The 25,510-nt window shown below is 41.8% G+C and overlaps 1 protein-coding gene across 11 annotated transcripts in view; it reads right to left on the minus strand.

The window, feature by feature from the left end:
- Window positions 1-25,510, minus strand: part of LOC126212926 (zinc finger protein 708-like) — a 126,914-nt gene that overhangs the window by 40,549 nt on the left and 60,855 nt on the right. Inside the window, exon 7 of one of the 11 annotated variants that reach the window (XM_049940440.1) lies at window positions 7,929-7,995. The exons of the other annotated variants lie outside the window; for them this stretch is intronic. Within the exon in view, the coding sequence (XP_049796397.1) occupies window positions 7,960-7,995 (36 nt within the window). The 3' untranslated portion in view covers window positions 7,929-7,959. Of the gene's footprint in view, window positions 1-7,928; window positions 7,996-25,510 lie in introns of those variants that run through there. 11 annotated transcript variants of the gene reach the window in all.

The following is a 25,510-nucleotide window of genomic DNA, read 5'->3' on the forward strand; positions in this document are numbered from 1 at the left end:
GATGAATTCCGGAGTCAGACATAGATATCTGTTGAAATTGACCATTACCACTGAATAATAAAAGTAAGATTCCTGGCCTAGAATAACTGATAACCATGTTCACATAAGATTCAATGAAATTCCATGAAAAGTTCAAGGAGACAACAGCAGAATTCTAAAATACAAGATATATCAGAGATGGCTTAGGACAGGATCGTCCTGTGAAGGCCAAATTGATAGAGGACTAAAGGAGCAAAATACTATTGGAATACATCTGTAACATTTTAGAAGGCTTATGACTATCAAGCAAGACTGCTTTATTTCAAAATTCTTAAAGAATCTGAAATACAGAAGACAACACGGGTCTTCTTCAAAGAACTACAGCCTCGTTTGAGATAAGAACAGACTTTAGCCAAGGCAATGTACTAACTCCATTCTTCTTTCAGACTATACTAGAAAAGTAAATATTGAACAGATGGAGCAGTTGTCAGAATCTACTACCAGAAGTTGAATACTACTTGGTTAGAAAATTGATAATGTCAAAATTGTTTGTTCAACTTGTAGATAATTTAGCAATGCTGACAATGTAGAGAAACCACAGAACAGAGAGAAAGAAAAACAGTAGGAAAAGCATGACTACTCGTCTCCTCTGATAAGCTGCAGTGAAGCAGTAATGGGTAACTAAATACGAAGTGTGGGAGGGTCAGGGGAAGACAAATTTAAGGATCTATGAGAAGTCATGTAGCCAAATGGTGGGGAAAATGGGACCACAAGAGGAAGACTATAAAAGATGGACTCTGCATTTGAATTAACAGAAGATGTTTATAGTAAAAATTCATTCTCCAAAATTGCAGAACCTCCAACTTGCAAGGTAGTCATTTGGCCAAAATACACATCTGTATCACACAGAATACACATCTGTATCACAATTACTAATTTTAGAATCAACAAAAGATAGTGAAAATTACCAAAAAGAAAAGATATTAGGAAACAGAAAACCACCACAAACATTTAAATTCAGAAACAATACAGAAGTATAGATAAATATGTAGGAAAATAACTGGAGACAAAATTTGGCACACAAGGTTAATGAGTCTTAGCATACTGAGAAGAAAAACTGTGTAGCAGTACTAAAACCATTAAAAAATCTCAATGCCTTACAAGAGTGCACAAAGACCTACAAGAAGCTTGTATAAATTAGCAAGATATTTAAAACCAAACCAAATACAGAAACAGGATTGAGTTGGTAAATTCTCCACAGCATAACAGTTCCAAAAAGACAAGATAGAAACCGAACGTCAGGTGCGTGGAAAGAAAAATGTGTACAGAAGAAGGAGTAGCATAAATAAATGTGAAACCTTAGCTGGTCTGTAATTTATCAGGAAAAAAAATTGTTCCATATTTGTAGTACCTTCTCAGTAAAGCATAGCGATCATATATGTACTGCAAACAAGTTGCAGCAAGCAGCTCAAAGAGTCTCTGCAAATATGCAAATAACAGTATTTGGAGTGTTTTGCTAGGCTACAGCAGTGATCAGAAATATTTTGCAGTGGTGTTGTTATGGTGTCAGTACTGCTTGCATGCAGTCACAAAAGAGCAATGCATTCAAGTGTCACTCCATCAAGAGCTGCACACTGCTGTGGTTACATATCTAGTGAACAAATAAGATCATACAACAACAATATACGTATGTATTCCTTTAGCTCGAAAGTTTGTAGCTTGCCTGGATGGTATGGTATCCAGTAACTACTATGACTGAGGTATTCACTCAGTGATTGCTTACTTGCAGGGAACTAGAAGTATAGCAAAACAGAACACTCGCTTGATGTGAGACAAGCTGTTTTGCATGTCTTCAAGATTGGGAGTACTTCTAGGGACTATGGCATATCACAACCACAAACAAGTGTGCACAGTCAATAGCAAAAACATGAAACAACAGTAACCAATAAGCCAAGGTCAGGTCATCCCTGAAGAGAGAGGAGGAAGGACAGAATGATTTGTACGCAATCAGCTCGTGTTCCAAGAGAAATATCTCAACAAAGCTTGTGAATCTCTGTAACATGTTCGTTGCAATGGTGCATTTCTTCTGCCAATTGAATCCAATGTTACTAGATAGAAATAGATTTCCTGCAGCATTGAATATATGGCCAATTTAAGGCAACCGGGAATTTTGACTAGAACACTGGACTTGTTATATTAAATTTGAGTGTAACACACCTCAATTTTGGAGGCAATTTTTTGAAGAAACAAATGAATTTTATAAACTACAATATATGGTATCAAATCTTTGTAAGCACCACTGGAAATTAATTTGAACAAATAATGAAGGTAACTGAAAATCTGTCATGCATTCAAACTTTCAAATATTATACATGAGATAGTAATGTGAATCTACCATCAAAGGCACAGGATTGATTGTCACTGAACATTTCCCATTTAACATTGAAACATGAAAATCTATACATTTAATATTTTGCTCTGGTGAACTATGTTCCTTCTAAGTCAAGAGAAATGTCCATAACCTACTATCCATTGGGGTTAGTTTCCTGTGAGAAAAGGTCGACAACTGTGAGGCAGTATTTAAATTCACATTCATGTAACTTTTGCACTTGAATCTTTAAGCAATTTTAGGACTTTCCCACGGTCAGTGCTATGATGGCAAGTAGAATTTTTGTCACACATTTAAACATAATCATAAACTCATTGACAAACAAAAGATGAATGCGGTCAAAATTAGTGAGGGACAGCAATAAACAAAGGATGCAACAAATCAAATATTCTAACTTTGCTGACTGATCTCTCAAAAAATCAGTTGCATAGCCAACTGCTAATTTGTCACTTTCCAGCTATAAAAAATTATTCACAAATATTATATAGAAAAACACTAAAATTGAATTCAACAGTAATATTTCAAACTGTACAGCCCAACTTCAGGCGTTAAATAGAGCCCTGTATAGTTTTTCATTAATTAATTTTATAAACACTGATTACAATAATGCTAAATAGTACTACATGTAAGCCAAAACTGCTACAAGCATAAACAATACATCAAACTGTACAGTGAATACATAGTTTGACCGGAACTCAACTGGATCCAGGATATCTACAATTTGATTAGAACTACTCAATTAATTTGACCAGAGCTAAATGTACTCCACAATTCCATACACCAAAAGACAGCATATTTTACATTACACCCTTATCCTTATCAAATGTGTATTAGATATTTTTTTGACAAATTAACTATTATACAGTGTGATCAAGATGTGTCAAGTTCAATTGGTTGTAATTCAAACTTGGTAAGTGTTACGTAGTAACCTAAAGCACCATGTAAATGAGCAGGAAATTACAATCTCACCTGATATGACACGTTTGTTTGTATAGAAATATTTCCTTGTATTTAATTACTGTAACAGTTGCATATGATGGCAATTTATCATATTTTCACTGATAATTAATGTAATATTTATCTCAGAATGTTTCTTAAGGTTCTAAAGTGACCAGCATGGGAAGGTGCTTATCTCAAGCCAGGCTTCACAAAATCCTCACCAGAGTACCAACTAATCCAGGAGGTTAATTGAGGAAGGACGATGGGGAAAATACAGAGACAGCACATGAGACACTGGAACTGCTCCTCAAAACTCATTTTCCTCAATATGCTCTGGCGGATAACATAGAGCGAATGCGACCCCTGAAAGACAATGGTTCTCAGGCACTCAAAGAGAGGACAGGGAATCAGCCAAGGAGTGTGTCAATTTCAGTAAAATCCAATGGGCGGTGGCAACATTCTAATCGGTCAAGTCACCTGGTCCAGATGGAATGTTTCCAGCTCTCTTAAAACAAATAGGAGACAATCTTATAAGAGTCCTCTGCATGTTATTCAGGGTTAGCCTAGCAGTGGGAGTCATTCCCAGTGCCTGGAGGGCAGTGAAGGTTGTCTTTATTCCAAAGCCAGGGAGAATTGATCATACGAAGGCCAAGGATATGAGACCAATCAGTCGAGTTAATGTACATGCCGGGGAGAGGAGGCTAAGTAGGGCTCCTCTACATTCAAACTAACACACATAACCAGGTAAATCAAGTGAGACAGCTCTCCAACTATTTGTTGGGAGGGTGGAGAAAGCACTTTCTATTCAAGAAACAGCCCTCTGCATTTTCCTGGGCGTCAAGGGGGCTTTTAGTAACACAACCTTTGATTCCATGGTTAGGTCAACAGAGGTGCATGACCTAGTGACCACTATATGTAGGTGGACTAGGGCCATGCATAGTGGAAGGTGGGTAGAGGTCACATGATGAATGAAAAAATAGTAATTAACACCACTAGAGGATGTCCACAAGGAGTGTTGTCCACTTTATTGTGGAATCTACTGGAGAACGAACTCATTGGGGAACTAAATTACAGACAATGCTTTTGCCACAGATACGCAGATGACCTTGTCATAGTAATACCCGGCAAATTTGCTGACACAGTTAGGAATATGGCACAAGGTGCACTGGACATTGTGCTAGACTGGTACATTACATAGGACCTAAACGATAATCCTAACAAGACTGTTGTGGTACTAATCACAAAGAAGCACATCTAAAGCTTTTCAATGAAACTCTATCTGTGAAGGGGATAGTGAAATATCTAGAAATAATCTTAGATGAGAAACTAACATGAACCCTTCACATTAAGAGCATCTGCTCCAAGGCAAATTGTACTCTAGTGAGTACCAGAAGGCCTTGTGGCAAAAACTGGGGCCTAAGATCCTGATGTATGCACTGGACACACACAACAGTGGTTAGACTTAGGATCTCCTATGGGGCCGTAGTGTCGTGGAAGAATGTACAACAGCAGGCTGCAGCTAAGGAGCTTGCTAAGGTGCACAAACTGGCCTGCTTTGCCACAACAGGCAGAATTAGTAGCACACCAACCGCTGGGATGTAAGTCATGCTGGACATGCCTCCACTACATCTTTGGGTTAAGATGAAGGCAGCAGCTGGTGCATACACACTCAAAACTGGTAAAAACTGGATCACATTGGGATATCCAGACCCACACACTAAAATAGTGAGGCAAATATAGGAATGGCTTGAGAAATACCGCCTGACTACATAACAACTCCCAACTGCTTCAACAAGCCTTACAATACAATAATTGGAAGCAGGGAGCAGTGGGAAAACAGTTTGACACCATGCAGAGGACACTGTCTGGTTCACTGATGGGTCAAAATCAGACCAAGGTGCTGGGGGCGGGGTGTACAGGGTTCAGCCAAAACTGGAGGGCATCATCTCTCTAGGAAAACTGGCCTTGGTATTCCAAGCTGAAATTACTGCAATCAAGGCGTGTGTGGAGGAGAATATATATAGGTGCTACAAGGACCATAGCATCTACATCTATTCAGACACCAAGGTAGCCCTGAAATTATTGGGAGCTCCTGCAGCACAATACATTATTATTGCAGAATGTCACAGGGCTTTGGTGGAGTTACGGGATTCAATAGCGGAAACTTAATATGGGTCCTTGGTCACTCAGGGATCAGTGGCAATAAAGAAGCTGACAGATTGGCCAAGATGGGGGCAAAGACTCCATTCAGTGGACCAGTACCTGTTCTGATAATCACCAATGCTATGATCAAACGAACTATGGAACTGGCTTAGAAGAAGCACATAGAATACTAGACCAAGGTCTATAAGCAAAAACATGGTAAGGTAACGATGCCAAAGTTGCGCTTTAAAAGATGCTCTGTAACCCTGGGCTCGAAGAGGAAAGAGATTAAACTCATGTTTGGACTGATGACCAGTCATGTGAATTTTTAAAAAAAACACCTACATACAATGGGTATAATGGAAGAAGACCATAAATGTAGCATCTGTGATGAGAGTGAAGAAACTGCATCACACCTAATCTTCCAATGCATGACATTGGAGAGCAAAGAGACAGAATTTTCAGTGCAACTAGAAGTGAAGAAATTGTGTCTAACAAATAATGGGTAGAGAGACTCCTTGCACTATCTAAGGGCACTGGTTGGCTTTACTAGATATACAGTGAGCAATACTGCACAATAAACTGTTTCGGTGCCAGGTTAGACCAAAGCTGTCTTAGCTTCTCTGCCAAAATCAAATTAAATCCATCATCCTTAGTGAATTTGTGTTCAGGTATTTTTGACAAATTAACTATTATGCAGTGTGATCAAGATGGGTCCAGTTCAATTGGTTGTACTTCGAATTTGGTATGTGCTAGGAGGAGGAGGAGGAGATTAGTGTTTAACGTCCCGTCGACAACGAGGTCATTAGAGACGGAGCGCAAGCTCGGGTGAGGGAAGGATGGGGAAGGAAGTCGGCCGTGCCCTTTCAAAGGAACCATCCCGGCATTTGCCTGAAGCGATTTAGGGAAATCACGGAAAACCTAAATCAGGATGGCCGGAGACGGGATTGAACCGTCGTCCTCCCGAATGCGAGTCCAGTGTGCTAACCACTGCGCCACCTCGCTCGGTTGTATGTGCTACATAGTACCTTAAAGCACTATGTAAATGAGCGGGAAATTATGATCTCATCTGATATGACAAACTCGTTTCTATAGTAATATTTCCTTGTATTGACTTATTTTAACAGTTGCATATGATGGCTGGTTATCATGTTTTCACTGATACTTAATGTTAATATTTATCTTAGAATTTTTGGTAAGCTTCCAAAGTGACCAGTATGGGAAGGTGTTTATTTCAAGTTTATTAGTTTCAATAAGAACAATGTACTTTCAATCACTTATTTTAATTAAGTTTTGTAAGATGTTTTGAAAATGACTAGTATGGTATGGTTTCTTGATGTTTTAAATAAACAGTTCTGCTGTGCCTCATAGTCTTTGGTAATGTATGTGTGTTTCTCACATAGTCTGGGCCAGTGAACTGTTACTGTTAAGTCTGCATAGGTTTTGACAGTAATTGAACCGAAGTCTCTGGGCAGCCAACCAGTTGTGTCATTTCAGCTCTCTAAAATTGTATGGATGATAAGATTTTGAGCAATACATGAGGATTTTGGCATTTTCTCATTACATTAAATTGTTGTATGTTATTGTGACTGACAAACTTTCACTTTGCGCAACTGATAGTTCTGTTTTGTACTTAACTTTGATTGACAGTGACACAGCATCACTGATGATTAACACCCAGCTGGACTTAGATTCCCCAGTTACATAAGCTACTGTGAAATCGGAACTGTCAAATATTCATAATTATTCACATAATTGAACTGCATTATCTTCAATCTGAAGTGTTCAACCTTGCTATGTGATCCTATATAATTCAATTTAATGATTTTAAGGATGGCCATTTCTATTTTTGTGTCTTACATTGACAGTACACCATCCAACTTAACTTTGTCACTGTGTTTACATTTCCTTATTTAGTTGTCACTGCATTTAAATTCGTTTAAACAACTTCTTTAAGAATACATTAACTATTAAAATATATGCCTAACTTCATACTTTTAGATGTTGCTTGACTGACAGGCAGCCGGTGGTTTTAACAGGGTAGATACTCAGTGGTAGATGGCCTTGACCCATGCATGGGACTGTAGAGAGACATTCTGAAATCAGCTCTGTTCACTACCCTGAAACTCAGTACATCATAGGACCAATTTCAAAGCATTAACATTACACATCTTGATTGAATTTTCACAGTAAGCAATCAGCACACAGTGTCAGTAGCTGGACTGAAATCACTATCAGTTGCCCTATTGGCACACAAACTGAAGATAACAGACGCAAGGCTAAATATTCAATTACCTCTTTCAAATCTATTTCATTGTGGAATATCATAATGGAGTTCCTCCTTTCAGTACCGGCATAAACATCATAATGACAGATTCTGAGATGATCAATTTATGTTGATTTAATACTGTGTACTCACTTAATAGAGAAAAGGCACCCGGGCAATATGAGATGGCTGTACAATACCACTCATATTACACTAAACTTGTTCCTTCTCTAACAGCAGCATATCAAACATCTCTGAGCCCATGGAAGTTTCCTAGTGGCTGGAAGAAGGTACCAATCAATCATATTCTCAATTAGTGTCACCTGATAGATGCACATAATCATAGCAAAATGAAGCATGTGCATGAATAACGCTGTATGGTATATTTCCAAGTTTTTAGGAAATCGACAAAAACCGTTAATAAAAATGTAATAGCAGATATTTATTGTTTGCAGATGCAGACTGTTGAAAATCGTTGGTTGTGCTTTTTAAAATTGCACTAAGGATAGGTTTTAGAAAATACATAACTATTAAAATGGAAAAACAGTGTATAGCAACTGATATACAGCATTGCTGTATATCACACTCCACTAGAACTGTAAGGTTGCCTAGAGTCTCAAAGTTTTAAATAAAAAAATTATATCAAGATACAAACTAATATTTATAGTAAACTGATTGCTTTGGTCTTAAATAAGTAATAGAACATGAGTTTGTTATGAAGTTGAGCCGAAAGCTGGCACATTACACTCAGTTGGCACACTGAATGTTTTCATAAAATGCCTGGATTTTGATTCCCTGTATTTCGTCACATCCAATAGATTGCCTTTCTTCTCCTTACAAGTTTCAGTACCCCATTGTAGAGCAACCAAAAACCAAAATGCAACAGAATTTCTTCTACTTCATGTTCAAAAACATGTTTCACAATACAATATCTTTCACATGGATGAAACCGCTTATGCCTTGAGGATCATCACTGCATAGCTTCAACCAAAGCACAGCAGTAATTTTCAAAGTAGGTGGCATTTTGAGAACCAGCTCAACAGATCCGATGCCCTTGTCTTCCATCATCTCCTGTATGGTCAACTTCGAAGGTACTACAGTGGCCTAAGCAATGACATGCTTCCATTCTAAAGGAGCCATAACTTTTGACACTTTCTTTCCTCAATCACTGCAAAGTTCCTGTCACAAGGCAGGAAACTATCACTCTAACATAAAAACGTTTTATGTATTTCCACACAGTACTTGCAGTTGACCAGATAGGAATAAAATGCTAAAATTCTCCAGTTATCGTTCTGCCCAACATGGTGGTCAGACCATATAATTAGTTTGTGTCCCATACCTTTTTCAAGCATCACAAATTCAATCAGACAGGAAACTATTTTGGCTGAACGACACCTTGCACCAGATCCATCCCCTAAATTTACCGTGTTAGTTAAGTACCAAAGTCATGAACCATGATATTATATGACGGCAACTGTCTCTAGCAGAATACCATGGAATGTGCCAATTTATGACAAAGTAGAACGTGTTGTACGTCCACGCATGTAACATATATATTGTTCCTTTGTAGCCATTTCTGTGTTATTTTTTAGCAGTTTGTATGCTCAGTCTGCTTTTGCATAACAACTGACTAAGTTCTATGTTGTGCATTTGTATCTCATCTGAAGCTGATATCATAAAGAATCATTAATTTCTGCACAGATTGAGATTGTGGTACAGACATTCTTTCGAAGATTTATTCTTACTTCGAGAAACTCAAACTGAGTTCTTGAATCAGGGACCTGTCATCATTTGATATGACATGTGGCCTACACAAATATTTTCCTCAACCATCTTCAGGAGTGGTCACTCCACTTTCCAGTTTACGTTGAAGAGAGAGTTTTCATTGCTGGGTGATGCAAAATATGTGAAGCAATGTTTTTTGACACACTTTCTTTGACTGGACTTCATATTTGAAAGCAGCTTGTTTCAATGAAGTACTGTCTGCCTTACCTTCCTTTCGTCTGACTGGCACACCTATTTACGTAGAGTTTATCGAGTAAATTGCCTTTTCATTGTGCATCAAGGCATGGTATTCTCTGTACGGCCTTAACTTAATTTACATATTTATGTCCTAGAATCCTTCTTTTGAACACACTTCTGTGTTGCACACATGGTCCTGAATCATGCTGTCAATACTACTACCCAATATTCAACTGAATTATCATACTCCACATTCTCTTTCAATAATATAGCAGTGTGTTTTCTACTTTTTCATCACTGATAAAGACAGAACTGCAGTTAGTTTTATTCATGGTCTTTGAAATTTGTCCCATAATTCTATGTTGGATCAACAACAAGTAATGGAAAATCCAGGAAGGAATGTAACAATATTATAAAGAGCAAACTTGATCAGGTGGTTGGTTTTGAGTATAAAGGGACCAAACTACAGGGTCATCAGACCATTTTTTCCTGACGGAAGCAAGGCTCAAGGTACGAAAACACTCACCAGCACACCTAAAAAGAAAATGAATGGAATGAACAAAAAATGGGGAAAAAATACGCCACAAAGAAAAGCAAAAGAAGGTTTTAAAACCATAGAGCATATAGTCTGGGCTGGCTGATCACAATAATAAATGAGGATGAGCCAGCCACTCTGCAACATATTAAAACGTCCACCACAAAAAGACAAGGCGAGAAGAGCACATGTAGGGAAAAGATGACAACGAAGACAAACAAATGCAAAGAAAGTGCGACAGAGTTACAATGCAGGGAGGGTGGCGACCACAGAGAGAAGGCTAAATGCCCACCCTTGGATTGTATGACGAAACCCCCTCACAAATAAAACCTAAAATTAAATCTGCGGTTTGAAACATTGTTACCCAACACCGAAGGTGGGGTTCTAGGAAGGTTAAAAGTCTGCCGTAGAGTGGTTAAAAGTCAGCAGTCCAGCAAGATGTGGATGACAGTCATATGTGAGCAACAGTGACACCAACGTGGGTCCTCACGACAGAGGAAGTAGCCATGTGTTAGCCATGTATGGCCGGCATTTGTTTGGTTTTGTTTGTTTTGGAGGAGGAGACCAGACAGCAAGGTTATCAGTCTCAAGGGATTAGGGAAGGAAGTCGGCCGTGCCCTTTCAAAGGAACCATCCCAGCATTTGCCTGGAGCGATTTAGGGCATGTATGGCCAATGTGGAGCCAGCAGAGAACCACAGAGTCCCTGCGACAGGCTTGCATGGAGTCTTTTACACATTTGTAGTCTCCTTAAGGGCGCAGAGTTTGTTGTGCATACTGAGATTATGCCATTCAGTCTCCCAAACCTGAAAAACCTTGTGGTGTAATAATGATCACAGGTCAGTTACAGGGATGCCGACCTCCATAAGTGGTTTCCGTTTAGCCCGTTTGACCAGCCTATCAGAAAGTTCACTTCCTGGGGTTCCAATGTGGCCTGGGGTCCACACAAACAACAGTGGCCTGGGGTCCACACAAACAACACGGAATGACTGGACCGTTCCAGGGCATAGATGGATTCTTGGATGGTCGCTACCAATCGATGGTGCAGGTAGCTTGTAGGCTGCTCAAGGAGTCAGCACAGAGAAGAAACGACTTGCTATGGCACATTGGATGTGCTCAAGAGCACGAGAAATGGCTGCCAGCCTTGCAGTCCAAACACTGCAGCCGTCTGACAAGGAGTGCTGTTCTGTATGTTCTCCATGAACATATGCAAAGACAATGTGACCATCACCCATGGAGCAGTCCGAGTAAACCACTTCACGGTCCCGGTACTTGTCAAGAATCGAGAGGAAGCGACAGCCGAGAGCTGCAGAGTTAACTCATCCATTAGCACCCTGTGAATGGTCCAGGCAAAGCTTCAGCTTCAGTGTACACCATGGAGGTGCACATGAATGGATCTTGAGCATACGTGGCAAAAGCAAGGACTCCACCTCAGACAGACAAGATCAGTTGCGAACTGCAGTCATAAGCCCTGACCTGGGCCTCCGATGCAGGAGATGAAATACCGTGTATGGGATAAGGAGATGGTAATGTGGATGCTCTGGAGAACTATGAATGTGTGCAACATACCTGGCGAGCAGTTGTGCATGTCTAACCTTCAATGGAGGGACTCCGACCTGGTCACTGGACTCGTCCTGAAACCTCCTGTTGCGTCATCTGGGTAGAGTAAACATATCGCTGAGGGTGCCACCAAACAATAAACCAGTTTCCCATAGTCAAAACGAGATTGAACAAGGGCTCTATAGAGCTGCAGCAGCTTAGTGCGATCTGCACCCCAGTTGGTGTTGCTCAGGCACCAGAGGACATTGAAGTGCTGCCAGCAGTTCCACTTCAGCTGACCAAGATGAGAAAGCCACGTCAATCACGTGCTGAAATCCAGTCGTAAGAATTGATATGTCTCCATTACAGTGAGTGGATCATCCTTAAGGTAAAGTTCTGGCTCCGGATGAATGGTACGACACCGACAGAAGGGCGTTACACACAACTTCGCAGCTGAAAACCAGAACCTGTGGGCTAGACCCCATGACTGCACCTTGTGAATGGTTCCCTGTAGGCACTGCTCAGCAACACCAGTACTGGAGGAGCTGCATGAAATACATAAGTCTTCTGCGTACAGAGAAGGTGAGACCGATGGCCTGACAGTTGCTGCAAGGCAGTTAATGGCCACTAAAAATAGAGATACACTCAATACAGAGCCCTGCAGGACCCCATTCTCCTGAATTTGGGGCAAACTATGGGAGGCCCCAACTTGGACACGGACAGTACAGAGCGATAGGAGATTTTGCATAAAAATCTGGCATGGGCTCTGGAGACCCCACTCAGATAATGTGGCAATGATATGATTTCGCCAGGTCGTGTCTTAAGCTTTTCATAAATCAAAAAAGACGGCAACCAGGTGTTGTTGTTGTTGTGGTCTTCAGTCCTGAGACTGGTTTGATGCAGCTCTCCATGCTACTCTATCCTGTGCAAGCTTCTTCATCTCCCAGTACCTACTGCAACCTACATCCTTCTGAATCTGCTTAGTGTATTGATCTCTTGGTCTCCCTCTACAATTTTTACCCTCCACGCTGCCCTCCAATGCTAAATTTGTGATCCCTTGATGCCTCAAAACATGTCCTACCAACCGATCCCTTCTTCTAGTAAAGTTATGCCACAAACTTCTCTTCTCCCCAATCCTATTCTATACCTCCTCATTAGTTACGTGATCTACCCACCTTATCTTCAGCATTCTTCTGTAGCACCACATTTCGAAAGCTTCTATTCTCTTCTTGTCCAAACTCGTTATCGTCCATGTTTCACTTCCATACATGGCTACACTCCATACAAATACTTTCAGAAACGACTTCCTGACACTTAAATCTATACTCGATGTTAACAAATTTCTCTTCTTCAGAAACGATTTCCTTGCCATTGCCAGTCTACATTTTATATCCTCTCTACTTCGACCATCATCAGTTATTTCACTCCCCAGATAGCAAAAGTCCTTTACTATTTTAAGTGTCTCATTTCCTAATCTAATCCCCTCAGCATCACCCGATTTAATTTGACTACATTCCATTATCCTCGTTTTGCTCTTGTTGATGTTCATCTTATATCCTCCTTTCAAGACACTGTCCATTCCGTTCAACTGCTCTTCCAAGTCCTTTGCTGTCTCTGACAGAATTACGTCATCGGCGAACCTCAAAGTTTTTACTTCTTCTCCATGGATTTTAATACCTACTCCGAATTTTTCTTTTGTTTCCTTTACTGCTTGCTCAATATACAGATTGAATAACAACGGGGAGAGGTTACAACCCTGTCTCACTCCTTTCCCAACCACTGCTTCCCTTTCATGCCCCTCGACTCTTATAACTGCCATCTGGTTTCTGTACAAATTGTAAATAGCCTTTCGCTCCCTGTATTTTACCCCTGCCACCTTCAGAATTTGAAAGAGAGTATTCCAGTTAACATTGTCAAAAGCTTTCTCTAAGTCTACAAATGCTAGAAATGTAGGTTTGTCTTTTCTTAATCTTTCTTCTAAGATAAGTCGTAAGGTCAGTATTGCCTCACGTGTTCCAACATATCTACGGAATCCAAACTGATCTTCCCCGAGGTCGGCTTCTACCAGTTTTTCCATTCGTCTGTAAAGAATTCGCGTTAGTATTTTGCAGCTGTGACTTATTAAACTGATAGTTCGGTAATTTTCACATCTGTCAACACCTTCTTTCTTTGGTATTGGAATTATTATATTCTTCTTGAAGTCTGTGGGTATTTCGCCTGTCTCATACATCTTGCTCACCAGGTGGTAGAGTTTTCTCATGACTGGCTCTCCCAAGGCCATCAGTAGTTCTAATGGAATGTTGTCTACTCCCGGGGCCTTGTTTCGACTCAGGTCTTTCAGTGCTCTGTCAAACTCTTCACGCAGTATCTTATCTCCCATTTCATCTTCATCTACATCCTCTTCCATTTCCATAATACTGTCCTCAAGTACATCGCCCTTGTATAAACCAGGTGTTAGCATCTGGAAAAGGCTGTTCAGACGGCAGACTCAAGGGAAACTAGATTATCAATGGTAGAGTGACCCTGGCGGAAACTGCCCTGGCATGGAGCCAGTAGGCCACATGACTCCAGGACCCAACACAACTGTCGACTTACCATACATTCTAACAGCTTAAAAAGAACGTTGGTGATGCTGATGGGCCAATAGCTACCCACATCAAGTGGGTTTTTACCGGGTTTGAGCACTGGAATAATGGTGCTCTCCCACCATTGCTATGGAAAGACGCCATCGCACCAGATCCAGTTGAAGATGATAATGAGATGGTGCTTTTAGTCAAACAATAGATGTTTGATCATCTGACTGTGGATCTGATCTGGCCTAGGAGCTGTGTCAGGGCAATGTGCAAGGGCGCTGAGGAACTCCCACTCTGTAAATGGAGCATTATAGGGTTCAATGTGACATTCAGTGAACTAGAGTGCTTTCCTTTCCATCTGCCATTTGAGGGTGCAGAGGCTCAACAGTAGTGCTCAGCAATTGCCTTTGTGTCGGTAGATAACACACAATTGATGTTAGTGCCAGTAGCACTTGTCGTGGTCTGGTACGCACATACATGACCGATCTTCTTCCAGACTTAGGAAGGTGACGTATGGCACCAATGGTCGAGACGTACCTCTCCCAACATGCCTGTTTCCGTGTTTTTATAAGCTGGAGAATGCGAGCATGAGCCCTTCCAAAGCTATTAACTATGCTAGGGAAGAGTGTCACTTACGTCACTGTAGAGCTTGTCGATGCTCTTTAATGGCCTCAACGATTTCTGGCGACCACCAAGGTTTTCGCTGGAGCACTATAAAGAACAAGGGATCGTTAATTCTGTCACAGAAACGATCGTTCTAGTGACCTGCTCAACTACCACATTGATGGTACCATGTGATGGAGTTTCAATGGTGACAGCAGAGGTGAAAGCTTCCAGTCTGCATTGTTTAAAGACCATCTTGGTAGACATCTGGGGGGAATGGTGCTGGGGGAGTGACAGGAAGATGGGGAAGTGGCCACTACCACACAAGGCATCATGGGCTCTCCAGTGGACAGATGGGAGAAGTCCTGGGATGCAGAGGGATAAAGCAATGGCCGAGTAAGTGCCATGAGCCACACTGAAACGTGTGGGGGCCCCTAGTATTTAAGAGGCAGAGGTCGAGTTTCGACATCTCTAACTTGACCAGTAAGCATAGTGCCACCCCACAAGGGGTTATGGACGATAAAATCTCCCATAAGTAGAAAAGATTTAGGGAGTTGATGAATCAGTGTAGCCAATGCTTTCAGGGGTACTGCACCATCCGGATGATGATATATGTTGCAGGCAGTTATTTCCTGCTTTGTCCTTATCCTGGCAGCCACAATTTCAAGAGTGGTTTGAAGGGGGCACAGGTTAACTGCATACTGAGTCCAGGCCATAGACAAGAACTCCACCTGACGCACTATTATAGTTGCTACAGTTCTTGTAATATCCCCTATAGCTATGAAGGTCAGGGGTCCGCATTGCCAGGAACCAGATTTCCTGGAGGGCAATGCAGAAAGCAGGTGTAAACCTAAACAGTTGCTGTAGCTCAGCCAGGTGGTGGAAAAAGCCGCTGCTGTTCCACTGGAGGATGAGGTTATTGTGAGGCTGGGAAGGCATGAAGCATGCAAGGAGGCAGGTTACACTTCAGCATCACCTGCTGCCACCGATTGAGTATTTGTATCCGTTCCTATTGTGGATGAGGCATCAAGTGAGATCCAGGTGCTCAGTAGATGCTGAGATTTCCACCTCATCCACAGGTATAGATCTGGTAGCTAGTAGTGGTGTTGAGGCCACCTGAGGTTTCTTTTTCTTAGCAGACTTCTTTTTTTTTTGTTTGCCCTCTCACTTCTCTTTAGGGGTTTGCTGGGAGGACTTCTCTGAAGTAGCTTCAGGCATGGAGGAAGACTGTGCAGCTCTTTGACCAGCAGCTTTTGGCTCCTTTAGCCACTGGCGAGTGTCCGCTGTAGCATTAGTGGAGACCTTGGGAGAGAGAATCCCAAGCGACTGCTTCCACACGAGATGAGCCAGAGGAGGCTGTTGCTTCTCTGGCTGGTGGGTGGGGACTGATGTCCCCTGCATTTGGGGAGGAGGGGGGGGGGGGCTTGCTCCTAAACTAGGTACTTGTGATGGCGATGGTATGTAGCTGCAACATATGTTGACGTCAACCATATGGGTTGTAATCGTTCAAATTTACATTCAGCCTCTTGGTAAGTCAATCTGTCCAGGGTCTTGTACTTCATGATTTTCCGCTCCTTTTGGAGTACTGTGCAGTCTGGCAAGCCAGGGGAGTGCTGCTTCCCATAGCTGATACAAGTGAGAAGGGGCACACAGGGAGTATCTGGATGCAGTGGACATCCACAGTACACATGTGGCATTGGAAGTGCAGCGAGAAGACATGTGCCCTAATTTCCAGCACATAGAGCACCGCATATGGGGAGGAACATTTGGTTTAACATCACAGTGGTAAATCATCACGTTGACCTTCTCAGGCAATGAATCATCCTCAAAGGCCAAGATGAAAGCACCAGTAGTGACCCTGTTGTCTTTGGGTCCCCTGTAAATGCGCCAGATGAAAAAAACACCCTACCATTCTACATTGGCACAGAGCTTGTCAGACTGAAAGAGGAGGTCACAATGCAAAATAATCCCCTGGACATGTTGAGGATTTTATGGGGAGTGACAGAAACAGGATTATCGCCCAGACGGTCACAAATGAGTAATGCCTGGGATTGGGCTGGAGATGCTGTCTGAATCGAGACTGCACTGCTTCTCATCTTGGACAGTGCTGCCACTTCCTCAAACTTATCCTCAAGATATTAAAAAACTGAGGCTTCATGGGTAGAAAGAGTCCCTGTCCATTCTGCTACAGACTAAATACCGAGGTGAATATGGCTATCTTCTTTCTGTAGCCTTATGTTTCTCCCATGGTGTAGCAAGGGAGGGAAAAGATTTAGGATCATATCTGTCAGCTTTGTACTCGATCTTGCCTTCTTGGAGACAGCTGGTGTCTTACAGTCACCAGTAAGGGATGACTTAGTCCACTTCATTGTGGGTCATCTGCCCTGATGCCACCCATTCCGATCATGGGCTCTCCCCACGGGTGCCACCCAGCGACAGCAAAGGCCACATGGCATGCTGGCCATTGCCAGGAGTCCTGATGCCCCAGGAAGACAGGCATCTACTCCTTGGCATACATGGGGAGTCTACAGCTCAGGCATCAGCAGTGCGATCCCTGTGTTGTCAGGGGACTACCACCAAATGGGTACATGATTGCCCCACCACAATGTACTGGCTACCGTGCTGGATATTGGGTGCAGAGAAATCCAAACTGCCATGAGGGTGAAAGAGTAAAGGAGAAAATGGAAGAAGATGACATACCCCGCAAAGTGTGCTCATCCAAATAGTTGAATTGCAGGTGGAGATGCAAAACCAAGACAATAGGCTCAGGACATCCCATCTAGGGGAACTATGGATAACTCATGCACCACGTAAGGCATCCTTCCCCATATGGCCTGCACTTCTGTAGAATTTGGAAAGTGGCAGGTCAAACCATAAAATGGGACCTGAAGTTATAGGGTCAAAGAGTGAGAGACTCCTTTTAGTCACGTCTTATGACAGGCAGGGATACCTTAAGCCTATTCTAACCCCCAGACCTGCAGGGGGAAGCAAAGTTGACATTTGTCATATTGCAGAGATGCTAAGTTGCAGATAGGAACAACAAAAAGAGTGTGACAAATAAAACTTTTGGCCCATAAGCCTTTCGTCAAAATTAGATGACATACACACACACACATGACTGCGGTCTCGGCAACTTTAGCCACACTGTGAGCAGCAGCACCACTGCATGATGAGAGTGGTGACTGGTCAGGGGTAACGAGGAGGCTGGAGTGGGGAGGGATAGTTGGGTAGGGGTGACTTACAGTGCAGTGCTGCTGGGGAGCATGCAAGGATGAGGTGGAAAGAGGGTAGGGCAGCTACGTGCTGTCAGGCAATTAGACAGTGGGCAGGGGAGAGGTGGGAAGGGGGGCACCAGCAAAGGAGAGAAGTGAAAAGACTGGGTGCAATGGTGGAATGATGAGGGCTGCATGGTGCTGGAATGGAACAGGAGGCTGAATGGGTGAAGACAATTACTAATGAAGGTTTAGGGCAAGAGGGTTACGTGAATGTAGGGGAAGTTCTCCCTGCACAATTCAGAAAAGCTGGTGTTGGTGTGAAGGATCCATATGGCACAGACTTTGAAGCAGTCACTGAAACAAAGGATGTCATGAATAGCAGCATTCTCAGCAACCAGGTGGTCCACTTTTTTCGCTGGCCATTCATGCAGACAGATGGCTTGTCGGGTGTCATGCTCACATAGAATGTAGCACAGTGGTTGCAGCTTAGCTTGTAGATCACATGACTAGTTTCACAGATAGCCCTGTCTTGGGATAGGTGATGTTTGTGATGGTGGTGGGAGTATGTATGGGACAGGTCTTGCATCTATTTAGTCTATTACAGGGGTATGAGCCATGAGGTACGGGGTTGGAAGCAGGGGTTGTGTAGGGATGGGTGAGTAGATTGTGTAGGTTTCGTGGATGGTGGAATACCACTGTGGGGGGTGTGGGAAGGATAGTGGGCAGAACATTTCTCGCTTCAGGGCAAGACGAGGGGTAGTCAAAACCCTGGTGGAGAATGTAATTCAGTTGCTCCAGTCCCGGGTGGTACTTACATGGGGAATGATCCTCTATGGCCATACAATGTGAGACTGGAAAGATAAAGCATGATATATTTACTTTTGTACAAGGCTGGGAGGATAATTACGATCAGTGAGGGTCCTCAGTATATTTTACAGACTATAAGATGCTGCAGGCTATAGGGTACACATTCATACTTAAGCACTTTTTAAAAAGTAACATTTTTACAATTTGTAATTTTAGATTGCAAAGCCAGGCTAACAACAATCCTGTGTATAGAACCGCACTGACCTAAAGGCCCCTGAATATCAAAATTGAACTTCTCCTTCATAACGACTGTCTTCTTCATATAAGAGATGGTCTTCACTGCCCACCAGAGCATTACCTATGCAGTACTTCTTGATACATTTGACCAAAATGTCTTCTCTTACAGTAGCCAACAACTTTTTTCCAGTGACACACTGGTGTGATTGTAGGTCCTTTCAATGCTCTCTCTGGTGTAAGTCCTTGTTGGGTTTCGTCTGTAGCATGTCAACTGAATTTGGTCAGAAAATATGCCAGAGCAGAAGTGAGCTGCAACAGTGCCAGCTGCAGGTGGGTGGGAGTATTACATGCTGCAAAGCAATACACAACCAACTGGTGTTGTGAAGCTAAGTCAGTTGGGCGTGATATAGCAACAGCCAACGCTGGAGTGCATTAACAGAAGGTCAGGAGCCTTTCCTCACCTGCCACCAGTCATGTTTAAAGTATTTGCCTGAAACCCTAAATGAACATAGTCTGGAACGAATAAACATTCAGCTATTTGTGTACTAAATGATTCTTGTCTCAATATCAGAGCGAAAAACACCCACAAGCCTGTGACACCCAGAGTGACATCCTAGAATGCACTATGGGGTCTGCCGTTTGACCACTACACATGGTAGCCTGCTGTGAGGCACGAGGGAGCTGGCTGCTCACTGGAGGAAGTTTAAGGCCATCATCAGCTGCATTGCTGTCGCAGCCAGAGTGACTGCTGACAGCAACACTGAGTTACCCCATATTCAGCCTTGCTCCTTGAACTGTCAGCAATGACAGATGCCTACTATTTCACTTAAGAAGCAACTGGAAGCCTCTACCAAGCTGTTCCTGATTTACTACAGCTGAGGGCTGGAAAAAAGAAAGTAATTAAACATATCTACTGTCGCCCTGACACCTCATTTCACCCTCCACATGTGACAATCCAAGGCTCATGCAACACTGATGTCAGAACTTTGCCATCACTTCTTAGAGCAATGTTTGAACCTACACCCTATGTTACAGTGAATTAAAGAAAAAGAAAATCCTTATATTTTGGTCATAGAAAAGCCATCTGACAGTCGTGAATTTTATAACGTAGATTTTATTGCGAATAGAGAACCAGTGGATTTTTCTACTCTTAGAGGTAATGGAAGGTATGACTAGTTAGTGACTGTTAGATGTGCACAGTGTAACCTCAAGGGTCATAAGTGCAATGTATGAAATCACTTCTAGGAAAATGTTACACATGTAATCATTTGGGCCATACGGCTAGGCAGTGCTGGGAGACAATATGGCTCATAATTACATGTAAGAATTAAGTTAATGTATTTTGTCTTCTTGTCTTGTGAATGTTAGTTCTCAAAATGAGTGTGGTCAAGGACAAAGCTTGAGTAGAACCAGAGACACAAGTTGTACCACAATCAGAAGTAGTATGCATATTGTTCGAGAAGGTAACAGAATTACCAGCAGAAAATACGGAACTTTGTGGGTTGACAGGATCACGATCATTCAACACAGTGTAAATTTGCCAGACAAAAGTTTAATTGGTCCTTTTCCTGGTAAAACAACTGACAATGAGCATGTATTCACCTTCAATATCTGCCTCAGATGCATGGTTGGTCTAATGAAGTATTATTGACTGTTACAAAACTGATACTAACAAAGGAAGTAAAAACATATTTAGGGTATACAGGAGCTGTGAAGGGGGCCACAATATTCAAAGAATTTAAAGAAGGGTTAATTCTAAGATATATGGATCAAAATAGTGCCAGACACTATAGGGAACAATTCGCAGTAATAACTAAGAGAAATAAAGAAACTGTGGAAGAATTTGCAGATAGGATAACGAAAATCAATGGACATACCTGTGCATTGGGGCAGGATGCTGAAGTTAATGACATTATTTTGCAAGAAGCATAGCAGAGGGTCTTCAAAGCTTTTTTAAGAGGGCTGCATGCAGAAATGTCAGAATGTGTGTGGACAGGGTGTCTGACAGATTTGCGCACAGCAGTGCAGTACTACTGGAATACAGGGCAAATGGACACTGTTTGCAGCTAATATAAAACATTTCAAGTTTGGACAAACAGGCCATGCAAGGACGAAGTGTTGCCAGCCTCAGGGTGATGTGAATAAAGAAAGAAGAAGTAACAGTTTTAAAAGTAGAGGAGCAGGTAGAAATAAGGTATTGAACAATAGCTGGGACCCCTGGTCCACCTATGGTCTTCCCAGTAAGACTAGATACAAAATTGTATGCAGATGTGGATGCCATAAGATCTGTATGGGATAAGAAGAATAGGAACAAAAATTATTCCATGATATCATTGGACACAGGGGAGAATGTTTCAGTCACCATCTGGTGAAATGTACGCAATTGGACCCACCACAGTACAGACTGCATGGAGTGGGAATAAGGACATCATCACACCATTAGGACTGTGGACACAGGCATCCACCTGAATACGGCTTAATTTAAACAATGATTAGAAATTGTGTCACATTCAATTGAGGGGTACAACATGATTCTGGATTAGATTTCCTTATCAGCATTGTGCCATACTCAACTTCCAGCTACATAGGGTGGAACATGGCAGAAAAATGCTTCAGTTAGGTTAAGTCATGGTAGAGAGGTGGCAAGAAGAGTCTATTGCAAAAGATGAACCAATTAAAGCATGAAAACTATACTAAGACTCAATTCGCATGATTATGTATCTAAGGGTACTGGGAAATTTCTTTGGGTCAGTGTTGAGTCCAGCTTGCCGGCAGGAATTTTGTGTGTGATGTAACCATTAGAAGAGAATTAAGTATTAGATCAGGTGGGTTGTTTATTTAACAGACATATCATGCCCATACCTATTTCTACGTACCATTTCAGCACAGAGGGCACATGATTAACACACCAGTTGTTAATCACCAATATGAATATCTTGGAGGAAGAAGAATGGAACACACGGGGTGTCAGCCACAGAGAATTGCCAGACATCACTGAAACTGTATGAGGAGCAAAAGTGAAGCATCTAGAGGGAAGCAAGAGCAAACAGATGACAAAACTACTTTTGGAATTCAATGGTTTATTTTTTCCAAAAGGACCATTATCAGGTATGCATATTACACAACACTGCATACCAATATGAAATGAGTCATCAGTCTACCACAAACCATACACAAGAGCTAGCAACTTTCACCCAATTTTGAAGTTGTAAATCGATCAACAGCTGAAAGATGGAATACTTGAAGAATGTGATGTCGACAGTGGGCAGGAATATTTGTGCCAAAAATATAGGTTTGGTTTGATTACAGACACCTAAATGAGAAAACCATAATGGATGCCTACCGTTTCCCAAACATCACAGAAACTATGGATCATTTAGAGCTATCCTAATATTCTTCAACAATGGATTTGCAGAGTGAGTATCACCAGAGAGAGCCTGTATCACAGGACTGACACAAAACAGCATTTCTGGAACCATGGGGACACTACCAAATCAGAAGGATGCCATCCTCATTAAAAAATGCACCTGTATAACATTTCAGAGATTGTTGGACACAATTCTCAGAAGTTTGAAACCATGCAAATGCTGTGTATCTTGATGCAATAATTGTCTATGGAAGTGACAGCAGACAGTATATGCAGTGTTTAAGGGAAGTATTCCTAAGGTTAAAAGCAGTGAAGTTAACAGTGAGTACGAAAAAGTGTGACTTTTTGATGGAATAGATAGCATACCTAGGACATATCAAAAGATGGATGTAACACATACCAAGATTAGAGCTGTATGGGAATTTCCCGTACCACAATCTGTAAAAGAGTTGCAGTCACTCTGGACTTGTGAACTATTACCACCAGTTCGTAGAAGAATGTGTGCATACTGCCAAAAGGTTGACAATTGTTAGAAGAAGGGTACTAAATTTGTGTGGTCAGAACAGTGCCAGCATGCTTTTGAGGAGCTAAAAGAAGTTTAAATATTGAGTCCAATTGTAGCATATCCAGATTTTAATACAGAATTTCTTTTATTATGTGATGCGTAAATTCATGCACCAGCCTGTCTCTTATCAGAAGAGGTAGAATGTGTAGAACATCCAGTAGCTTACGCTCAAGGCAACTGAATTCTGAAGAATGAAATTATTCCACAATGGAGAATGGGAAGTTAACCTTATTTATGGACTTTCATACTTCAAATTTTATCTGTACAGTAAAACATTTAGAGTAATAACAGATCATACGGCATTAAAATAGTTGTTGGGGTTAAAGAATCCTTCCCAATAGGTTGACATGATGGGCAGCAAGGCTAAGCGAATTTGATTTTGAACTTATTCATAAAACTGAGAAGAAGCATGGGAATGCAGATAGCTGAAGTAGAAAACCAGCAGTATTACATATTACTCAGAATATCAAAGAACTACAAATTCAAGTAGAAGTCTTAGAGAGGGAAGTAGATATTAAAATGGTTGCAGTCCGTAGAAGATAGTGTTCCAGCTAGGGGTAAATTTGTTGCAAGAAGGGAAGTATTTAAAGGGTCTAAGGAAAGTACAGAAGGAACTATCGCCGAAGTTGAGGTTGGTTTCAGAATCTGAGCACAAAGGCTTGCCCTTTAATTTGGAGTAGCAACAGCATCATTGAGAACTGATGGAAGAAAAGTTTCTATTTCCATTTCTGTAACAGTAGCAGGGAAACAAGAACATCATGAGTGGTACATAATTCATGCATAACTCGTCACAAGGGGAACACTGAAGAAATTTGTAAGAGTAAAAACTCAGCGACTGTCATTAACTGCAAAAGATGAAGGAAGATATGTAGAAATGGACGAAGCAAAGTTACAAATATGCCACCGAGAGAAAATCATAGTCTGTCTGCATATGGTAATATGAGTGGGGCAGGATTCCTGTGCAGTGAAATTGATAATGGGAGAAAGGAGGAAAGAGAATACAATTAAAAAGTGGTCCAGCCAGAATTGTACTTTCAGCATGTCGAGGCACATGGGCTTTGTCAAGATGGTAGTAGCAGCTAGTTGTTACAAGAAGTGGAGGGGTACATCAGCAACGAGGGTAGAATGAAAGGTGAATGCTTTATAATTACATGGAACAGCGTCCAAAGCAATGGGGCCTACTTTCTGCCTGTCCATCATGATTGCAGGGATAACTCACTTGAGCATTTCCCAGCCACATTTGTACTGGCCAGAAGAGCCCATGGAAGTGCCACCTGCCGCAAACCACCCAGCTTAAATTAAACTCTAGGGCAAGAACTAATGTAATCTGTAAACACACTTCTGAACCGGCAGGAGGGACCAATCTCCCTGGAAACGTTATTGCAACATGTAAATTCATATTGTGAAAATCAGCACCAGAATGAGACAACACTCACCATTGTCATACCAACCACTGCAGCGGCACATGTTCTGCTGAGCCTGATGTTCTTCTGGTACACACAAGACAAAGAACATGACCGAGTTTGGACCCAGCCATAGTTCAGGTTCCACTGTGTTGGATAACCCAAGCATAAAAGCAGCAGAATGCACAGTGATATAGTATGAAGAATAATCGATTTATTTTCGCTTTTAAGTGAGATGTAGAATGTTGGAAAAATTTGTGCAAGAAGCACAGTAATGAAATTAGTACCATGGTGTCTGAGTCACGGTGCAGGGCAAGTGGCCCTATGGAAATTTATAAGATTCAGTGAAAGGGTTAAGGTAACTAGTTGTTAGAACGATACATAAGTGGCGAAATAAGACCGGAAATACTTGTCGCCAGTAACTCTGGTTTAATGGGTAGTATAGTTTGGTCAATCCGAGAGACAGAGTCTTGACAAAAAGGTCAATGTAGCATGTTGACCATAATTAGTCAAAAAATATGCTAGAGCAGAACAGCCAGCTGCACATGGGTGACGGTGTTACGCATTGAAAAGCAAAACATGGCCAACTTGCTTTGCAAAGCAGAGCCAGCAGGGGCATAGTATAGCAACAGCCAATGCTGCAACATGCTAGTGGAAAGACAGAAGTTTTTCATCACTTGCCACCAGATTAGTATTTACAATACATGCCTTAAACACTAAACAACATAATCTGAAGTGTAGAAGTACTAGGCAGTTCGTATGATACTTGTCCCACTATCACAGCCAACACCATACACCTGTGACACCCACAATGACATCCTGGAATGCAGCATGGAGTCCATCATTCAAACACAAGACAGGGCAGGCTGCCCTTAGTCACAAACAAGCTGCCTGCTCACTCTTGACATTGCTTTCTGTGAAGATGTGTCAGAGGTAGACATACAGCAGGTCTCCAACAATAAAGGCCACTCTGCCAAAGCCATCTGCACAC

This window comes from Schistocerca nitens, chromosome 11 (assembly GCF_023898315.1).
Source record: "Schistocerca nitens isolate TAMUIC-IGC-003100 chromosome 11, iqSchNite1.1, whole genome shotgun sequence".
NCBI lineage: Eukaryota > Metazoa > Arthropoda > Insecta > Orthoptera > Acrididae > Schistocerca > Schistocerca nitens.